The sequence below is a fragment of the Otolemur garnettii genome, unplaced genomic scaffold (assembly GCF_000181295.1).
Source record: "Otolemur garnettii isolate 467f Iridium unplaced genomic scaffold, OtoGar3 scaffold00018, whole genome shotgun sequence".
Lineage (NCBI taxonomy): Eukaryota > Metazoa > Chordata > Mammalia > Primates > Galagidae > Otolemur > Otolemur garnettii.
In genome coordinates, this window is record NW_003852413.1 from 14,919,859 (window position 1) to 14,929,135 (window position 9,277).

At 39.8% G+C, this 9,277-nt stretch overlaps 1 protein-coding gene across 2 annotated transcripts in view; it reads left to right on the plus strand.

The window, feature by feature from the left end:
- Window positions 1-9,150, plus strand: part of NOL11 (nucleolar protein 11) — a 26,392-nt gene extending 17,242 nt beyond the window's left edge. Inside the window, exons 9-17 of one of the 2 annotated variants that reach the window (XM_012803164.2) lie at window positions 527-650; window positions 1,481-1,566; window positions 2,570-2,644; window positions 3,209-3,393; window positions 3,539-3,664; window positions 4,388-4,615; window positions 5,194-5,272; window positions 6,034-6,126; window positions 9,022-9,150. In XM_012803164.2, the coding sequence (XP_012658618.1) occupies window positions 527-650; window positions 1,481-1,566; window positions 2,570-2,644; window positions 3,209-3,393; window positions 3,539-3,664; window positions 4,388-4,615; window positions 5,194-5,272; window positions 6,034-6,126; window positions 9,022-9,150 (1,125 nt within the window). The remainder of the gene's footprint in view (window positions 1-526; window positions 651-1,480; window positions 1,567-2,569; window positions 2,645-3,208; window positions 3,394-3,538; window positions 3,665-4,387; window positions 4,616-5,193; window positions 5,273-6,033; window positions 6,127-9,021) is intronic. The other variant, XM_023511109.1, reaches the window with a different exon arrangement.
- Window positions 9,151-9,277: the final 127 nt, after the last annotated feature.

A 9,277-nucleotide genomic window follows, 5' to 3' on the forward strand; every position in this document is an offset into this window, starting at 1 on the left:
CCTGCCACAACACCTGGGTATTTTTTGTTGGACTTGTCATTGTTTAGCTGGCCCTGGGCCGGGTTCGAACCTACCACCCTTGGTGTATGTAGCTGGTGCTATGGGCACCGAGCCAACACCAGGCTATTTTTTATAGACTGAGAACTTATAGACTCTTGCTGAGGCTTTAATTTAGTGCATCATAATAGTTTGCCCTTATTACAATAGGCTGAATAATTATTATGTTGATAGACATCAGAATGATAGCGTTAAACAGTTCAGTCACTTTAAATGTATGTGTTGATTAGAATTTTCTGAGTCAAAAACATCATGTAAATTATGCTTCATTCAGACCTTGGCAAAAATAAGAGCCCAAGAAAGCAATCAATAAGTTGTGCATGTGCGATTCTTGTGGAAAGTTACTTGACCTTTTCTTGTTCTTTTTTGTTATACTATGATAGCTTCCACAGCAAATTGTTGTTACAAGGCTTTGTGACACCAGAATTTGTAAACAAATATTCTGTTTTTGATAACTTTTTTTTTGTAGCTCTGGTATTATGGGGAAAATCTGTTTATGCTGCACGGGAAATTTCTAACTGTGATTCCATACAAGTGTGAAGTGTCGTCGTTAGCAGGTGCCCTTGGCAAACTCAAGCATAGTCATGATCCAGGTAGGAACGTGCTTCTATGTTTGTTTTATTAATACAAACTGCTTTATTAGCTCCTAGTTTCATATGTAGATTCCCCAGCCTCCGTTGTACAGAGCCTGTTCTTAATTTTGAACTTTGCCACTGTTCATCGAAATGTACCTAGAGTCCATATGCCGAAGAGCCACATACAGTGTGTTCTTCCTATTTCAGGGCCCACGGGAGAATACCCAAGGCAAAGCCAGTTATACTTCTACCCTCCCTTGTTTGCCCATGGCTTTATCTGTTGACTTAATGTTGCTGGGCTTGTGATTTTTTAATTGTAATATGGTTTACTGATCTGAGGTTATCAGTAAAATTACATAGCCTCTAAAGCCTCTTTTGAATTGTACATGAGTGGTTGTGTTTTATTTAGGGCGACCAGATTTTAACATCTGTAAGGCGGGACAACATGGTGGGGGGGGCGGGAGGCAGGGGATGGCGCGGGGCAGGGCCTGACAACAAGGCAAACTTTGATAAGCAGTTCTCGAGAATCACTTCTCAGCAATTATTTATTACAGTTTAACATTATAAAATTAACAAAAATAATATAAAACTCATATTCTGGTGAAATAGCCATATGGCGGCCGAAAACCGTTATATTCCCTTCTTGTTCTCCAGCCCGTTCGTGCATTCTTTCCAAAAATCGGGACTTTTTTAAAACACCGCAGGATGCAGGACAAATTGTTGAAAAGCGGGACTGTCCCGCCAAAATTGGGAAGTCTGGTCACCCTAGTTTTATTGTTCTTTGTTTAGTTGGGTAAATACCAATAGGTCAAAACATTCCAGAAATTGTACATTTTGTGTTTTCTTAGGCACCCATTTCATGCCCCCTTTTGTAAACTGGGAAACATCTCAGGAATGTGGACTTAGATCCCAGAACTCAGAGCAGTCAAGAACGGTAAGTTTAGTACTAATCAAAATAGAAATGTTAGTGCAAATGTCGAGAAAGAGAAAAACTAAATTATTCATATCCTTACGGATCTTACAGCTTTGATCTTGATGACTGGTTATTTTGAGCCTTGAACCCAGTAACCTTGTATCCTTTATTCAGAAATGACACATGTATTAATTATTTTTTATGGGCATTTGTGTGGTATTACAGCCTGTGTGTGAAAATGGACCAGTTTGCAAGTAGCAATAAAACCTTCCTGAGTACAGAGATTTTATTTTGTGTTTAAATAACTAAAACCAGGCTGGGTACGGTGGCTCCCGCCTGTAATCCTGGCACTTTGGGAAGCCAAAGTGGGTGAATTGCTTGAGCCCACAGGTTCAAGACCAGTGTGAGCAAAAGCAAGACCCCGTCTCTACTAAAAATAGAAAAACTAAGGCAAAAGGATCACTTGAGGCCAAGAGCTTGAGGTTGCTGTGAACTATGATGAAGCCATATCACTCTACTCAAGTGCTAGAGTAAGATTCTGTCTCCCCCCAAAAATTTTTTTATATACTTTTTTTTTTTTTTTTTTTTTTGAGACGGAACCTCAAGCTATCCTCCTGGGTAGAGTGCCATGGCATCACGTTCACAGCAACCTCCAACTCCTGGGCTCAAGCGAGTCTCCTGCCTCAGCCTCCCAAGTAGCTGGGACTACAGGCGCCCGCCACAACGCCTGGCCATTTTTTGGTTGCAGCCATCATTGTTGTTTGGCGGGCCCGGGCTGGGGATTCGAACCCGCCACCCTAGGTGTATGTGGCTGGCGCCTTAGCCGCTTGAGCCACAGGCACCGAGCCTTTTATATACTTAATTTCAAAGTTCAAGTCACATTTCCCCATAACAAATTTTACTTTTAAAAGCTTGTGATTAGATTAAAAGTATGCAAGTTTTTTTCAAGTGTTTTCTATTCTTCTAGATGTATATTGGATCTCTTGCATTGCTTTGTAATCCTAATCAATTTACTTTATTCTAGTTAAGAAGACGAAAAACTGATGTGAATTTACTGCCAGAGGTTCCACCATCCAGACAACTTTTATTAACCATAAAGGTAAATTTAGTGTGATGTAATCATTCCAAGTTGTATATAAAATCAGCACATTGTACCTCATAAATGCATTAGTGTATACAGCTATGATTTAATAATAATTTTTAAAAAAGACAAATTTAAAATATCAAAAATCTGAGAAGTGAGCACAAGTGGTTAAAAGAAATTCTGTCTACTTCTCATTCCATCTTATCTTTCTGGTCACTTTTACAGCTAGAGCTAACAGTCATATGGTATCTAACGGTTGTCAGAGTTGATCCAGTATTTGCGCTTATTTGACTCCGCCATCTCATGAGAGTGATGTTATGTTTTTGGCTTCATTAGCTTCTCATTCAGCTCTGCATTTGATATATTTGCAATTTAGCCTTCTAAAGATTTTGATTTCTAAGACCTTGAGGTTTTTTTCTTTGCATTTTATTTGCGTAGCAAATTATAGTATTATCTCTAGTTTCTTAGGAAGGCACGAATACTGTTAGTGATTTGAGAAAATATTGGGCTAGGAAATTTTAAGTTCAGAGTGACATTTATTAATATGCCAGACCCAGTTCTTTAATTCTGCCTTTTCAGAAAGATTCAGAAAAACACATTGAAGTGGAACTACGTAAATTTTTGGCTATGAAACAGACGCCTGACTTTCATGCTGTAATTGGAGACGTAGTGACAGGACTTCTGGGAAGATGTAAAGCAGAGCCAGCGTTTTATCCTCGCAACTGTCTGATGCAGCTCATCCAGACACGTGTAGTTTCTTACAGGTAGATGTTTATGTGCACTAAACACGTATAACTCTTTTGATCTTGTTTTTTACAGTTCTAATTTTCTGAAACTCTGGAAAAGCTTGTAAATTATTTGAAATTGAGATTTTCTCTAATACATAATAATAATTCTGATTTGTCTTAGTTTGTGCCCTGACATAATGGAAGTTGCCTTACAAAAGACAGACATACAGCTATTACAACTCTGTCTACAGCAGTTCCCTGACATCCCCGAATCAGTCACTTGCATGTGCTTAAAACTTTTCTTGAGGTAAGTTAGAATGTAATGGTCTTTTTCCTTCATTATATTTGTAATCTGTTAAATTGTTTGATCTTAGGCTGAGTGCAGTGGCTCACACCTGTTATCCTAGCACTCTGGGAAGCAAAGTGGGGAGGATTGCTTGAGTTCAGGAGTTCACCACCAGCCTGAGCAAGAGTGAGACCCTGTCTCTACTAAAAACAGAAAAATTAGCCAGGTGGTATGATAGGTGCCTGTAGTCTCAGCTACTTGGGAGGCTGAGTCAGAGGGATCCCTTGAACCCAGGAGTTGGAGGTCACTGTGAGCTAGGTTGAGGCCATAGCACTTTAGCATGGACAACAGAATAATACTCCGTTTCAAAAAAAAAATTCGGCCCAGCGCTTGTAGCTCAGTGAGTATGGTGCCAGCCACATATACCAAGGCTGGCAGGTTCAAGCCTGGCCAGGGCCCGCTAAACAACAATGACAATTGCAATAAAAAATAGCCGGGCATTGTGGTGGGCACCTGTAGTCCCAGCTACTTGGGAGGCTGAGACAAGAGAATCGCTTAAGCCCAAGAGAGTTGCTGTGATCTGTGATGCTACAGCACTCTACAGAGGTTGACAAAGTATTACTCTGTCTCAATAAAAAATAAATAAATAAATTGATTTCTAAAACTAAATGTTTAGGAAATGAATTTTTTTCTAAACGTTCACTTACTGATAAGAATCGATCTTTTATTTTCAATTAACATCAGCATCGGTGATGACTGTCTTCAAGAATCAGATATCAATATGGAGTCAGTCTTGGGCTATATTGATACTGTAGAAGATGAGAAAATGGACAAGCAAACCGAAATTCTTCAAAATGGCTTCAATCCTGAAGAAGATAACTGCGATAACTGTGGTCAAGAACTAAAGGAAAAGCCTCAGGACACAGAGGAGACCACTTCATGCCCTGTGACACCAAAAAGAGCAGCTCTGCTGTATCCATTTGAAATAGAGAAAGTGTCCCTCTGTTTCTCTTTCCAGGGATATAGTCATCTGCTGAGGCCTAACTAAGGCGTGATCAGATACCTACTATAAGGGTTTTTATTTTTTCAGTTTTTTTTTTTCCTATTTGAAAATGGATTATGTTTAAGTTTTCTGCATTTAGACCTGTTTTTTTAATTAAGAAGCTAATTAGGGCAGCACCTGTGGCTCAAAGGAGTAGGGCCCCGGCCCCATATACTGGAGGTGGTGGGTTCAAACCCAGCCCTAGCCAAAAACTGCAAAAAAAAAAAAAAAAGTTAATTAAACCTGTTTTCTTAATTAAGAAGGTATACTAAGGTAGAAGCACTATCAGTTCTAAAGATCAGTGTTCTGAATGAATACCAATTATTTATACTAGTGATGTATTCCAGAAAATCTCTAATGATTAGGAGAGTTGGGTGATAGAGCTCTTTTAGAGATGTAAAACTTTTGTATAAATTTGGGAAACTATCATTGGGGAATGGAGTTACTGATAATTTCAGTAGAATAGCTTTTATTTATTGAAATAAGATTTTCCTTTAGTCCTAAGTAGAAATGCAATTCTTCATTCCGCCTATAGTGAAACATTTCTTCTGCCTCACTTGAAAGACATCCCAGCACAACATATCACTGTAAGTCTTCTTACAAGTCCTATAGAATTTTATTTCTGGTTTATGTGATGCTGTTTAGCTATTGGGACACTGTGAAGGTTACCCAGTTCTTTCTTGTGATTAAAAGGTTGCCCAGGCTCGGCGCCTATGGCTCAAGTACACCCAAGGTGGCGGGTTCGAATCCCCAGCCCGGACCTGCCAAACAACAATGACGGCTGCAACCAAAAAATAGCCGGGCATTGTGGCGGGCGCCTGTGGTCCCAGCTACTTGGGAGGCTGAGGCAGGAGACTCGCTTGAGCCCAGGAGTTGGAGGTTGCTGTGAGCTGTGATGCCATGGCACTCTACCCAGGAGGACAGCTTGAGGCTCCTGTCTCAAAAAAAAAAAAAGGTTGCCCAGTTCTCACAGTGAAAAATTGTGCCAAGGAAACTAGAATGGTTTTTGGATGATAGACTGTGACATTTTCCCCCTGCCAAGCTTGAAGACCAAAGTTAAGCCACCTAAGTTATAAAATGAGTAGACAATAAGAACTGCTGAGTAGATTCTCTCTTCTCTAACTATTATAGACAGTAAGCTCACCACCTACCCATCTCCCCAAACCATGTGAGCTCCTCATCGATGGCAGGCCCTATGTTTTATTCCCTTTTGTGTCCCCAAATGTCTGGCATATTTGTTTGATGTGTAGTTAAACATCCTCTTAAAATTCTTTCAGTGTTTCTGTTAAGTTTATTAAGAGTTTTTTTATCAAAGTGACAAATTGTCCTTTTCCCCTCCCCCACTTAGTTATTTCTCCAGTATTTATATTTCCTTTATCTGAAGTGTAGCAAAAATGCTACTATGACTCTTCCTGGAATACACCCTCCAACCCTTAATCAGGTGAGATAATTTTTCTACTTTGATTTGTGCTGGGAAAAATCTATTAAAAAAGTTTGTATAGCGTGTCAGCACCTGGAATTCAGTACCTGATTTCTTCCTGTCTCCTACTTCACGTCAATTTCCTCCTTTGTCTATAACCAAACCCCTGCAGTTGGAGGTGCGGAGAGGCTCCCACTTTAGTAAATTTCTCGATCCATAATTATGTACTACATAATTTAAGTTCATCTTAAATTCTTCATTCTTCATTATGACCCTTTCCAAGAATTTCCTCAGCCTTATTGAGAGTACAGGGAGTGGCTGATAACAGTTTTCCCCCTTAATAATCTCTCTCTTTATTTTTTAGAGATAGAGTCTAACTCTGTTGCCTAAGGTACAGTGCATAGTGTCATCATAGCTCACTACAGCTTCAAACTCCTGAGTTCAAATGCTCCTCTTGCCTCAGCTTCTTGAGTAGCTGGGACTATGGGCACATGCCACAATACCCAAGTTTTCTATTTTCATTAGAAATGGAGGTCTCACTCTTGCTGATCTCCTAAGCTCAAGCAATTCTCCTGTCTTGGCCCCCCAGAGTGCTAGAGTTACAGGGATGAGCCACCATACCTAGCCACTAATCTCTTAAGAATAAGAGAATAGGCTCAGTGTACATAGCACAGTGGTTATGGCACCAGCCATACACCCAGGCTGGCAGGTTTGAACCCGGCCCCGGGCCAGTTAAACAACAATGACAACTACAACAAAAAATAGCCTGGAGTTGTGGTGGGCACCTGTAAAAACAAAAACAAACAAACAAAAAGAGTAAGAGTAAATAAAGATTAATGAAAAAATGTTCTCAAAGAATCTCATGTTAGACCTTTTTTTTTTTTTTTTTTTTGTAGACAGAGTCTCACTTTGTCGCCTTTGGTAGAGTGGTGTCTCACAGCAACCTTAAACCCTTGGGCTCAAGTGATCCTCTTGCCTCTGTTTTTCATTTTTAGTAGAGACATGGGGTTTTGTGCTTGCTCAAGCTGGCCTCGAACTTGTGACCTCCTTGGATTGGATTCCCAAAATGTTAGGATTACAGGCGTGAGCTACCATACCGGGCCATCTTAGACTCTTTTTAAAAACAGTATTTATAGTAGGAAACATTAAAAATTGTTTATTGGCTGAGCATGCCTACAATCCCAGTACTTTGGGAGGCTGACATGGGAGGATTACTTGAGGCTAAGAGTAGAGGCTTCAGTGATCTATAATCATACCACAGCACTCCAGACTAGTTGGCAGAGTGAAGTCCTGTCCCTTAAAAAAGAAAAAATTTCCGCAGGCACAAGGTGTCTCATGCTTGTAATCCTAGCACTCTGGGAAGCTGAGGCAGGTAGATTGCTTAAGCTCCTGGGTTCGTAGGTTTGAGACCAGCCTGAACCAGAGCTAGACCCCATATCTACTAAAAATACAAAAGACTGAGGCAAGAAGACCGCTTGAACCCAAGAGTTGGAGATTGCTGTGAGCTATGATGTCACCATGGCATTCTACCCAGGGTGACCGCTTGAGACTCTGTCTCAAAAAATATAAAAAAAGCCTAAGGGGCGGCCCCTGTGGCTCAAGGAGTAGGGTACCGGCCTCATACCAGAAGTCTCAATATACCTGGCCCCAGCCAAAAACTGCAATTAAAAAAAAATTAGCCATGCATAGTGGCGGGCACCTATAGTCTCAACTACTTGGGAGGCTGAGGCAAGAGGATCATTGAGCCCAGGAGTTTGAGGTTGCTATGAGCTAAGTTGATGATCTGGCACTATAGCCTAGGGGGCAAAAGAGTTGAGACTATCTCAAAAAATCCTATGCTTTAGGACTATGTTGTTATTTCTCTCTTTTTTTTTTGAGACAGAGTCTCACTATGTCGCCCTCAGCTCACAGCAACCTCTCAAACTCTTGGGCTTATGCGATTTTCTTGCCTCTGCCTCCAAAGTAGCTGAGACTTACAGGCACCCACAATGCCCAGCTACTTTTTCTTGGAGTTGTCATTGTTGTTTAGCTGGCCCAGGCCGGGTTCAAACCCACCAGCCTCGGTGTATGTGGCCAGCACTCTCCCCACTGAGCTATGGATGCTGCCCCCATTTTGTCTTTCTGACTCAAATAAGATCATAATTTTATGCTATTCTGCAATTTTTTTTCCCACCTATTATGTTTTAGACATTTCCTGCACCAATACGCATGTATCTGCCTCACTCCTTTTAACTAGTACATACTATTTCATTTTACAGATATATCTTAATTTATTTGCTAGTGTTCTATATTGATAGACATTGAAGTTATTTACAGTATTTTGCTATTGTAAACAAACCAGTGAGTATCTTTATACACATATCCTTGTATATTTATGAGAGAACACCTGTTGGACAAATCACACAAGTGAAATAACTAGATGAAAGGTGCCTGCCTTTTTAGTTTTCAGAATGCCAGATTAACTTTCTGAAGAGTTGTGACAATCATCATCCCTACCGTCATCCGGGTCTGAGACCTTATTTTTTACTTTCTTACTGACAATAGTTTTGTCAGACTTTTGAATACAGATAACAAATGTTAACCTTATTTTAATTTACATTTCTTTGTTAATGAGAGAGGTGAACTGTCTTAGCTATTTATATTTCTTTTTGTGAACCTACCTAGTTAAGTTCTTTTATTTCTTGTGTTTTTCTTCTTGGCTTATAAAGTGTTCTGTCTTTTAATAGTTTTATGCTATTCTGCAATTTTTTTGCAGAAAACTCTGATAATTAAGGAAATGCACCTTTATCAAGTTAGTTATAAGTTCCTCTTTCCTGTTTTTCTTATAACTGTTTGATAAAGTTATGAAGTTTGTAGAATGAATGAGCCTAAAATTATATTTAAGATCTTAACTTTCCTTTCCCTGTTTATCTTCAGATTATGGATTGGATATGCCTACTTCTAGATGCTAATTTTACTGTTGTGGTAATGATACCCGAAGCAAAAAGGCTGCTGATAAATCTTTACAAGTTTGTCAGATCTCAGGTTTGTGATTATTTGATATGAATTAAAGTTTATTCTAAAAGTTATAAATAAGCTCGGCGCCTATAGCTCAACCGGCTAAGGCGCCAGCCACGTACACCTAAGGTGGTGGGTTCGAATCCCCAGCCTGGACCCGCCAAACAACAATGAC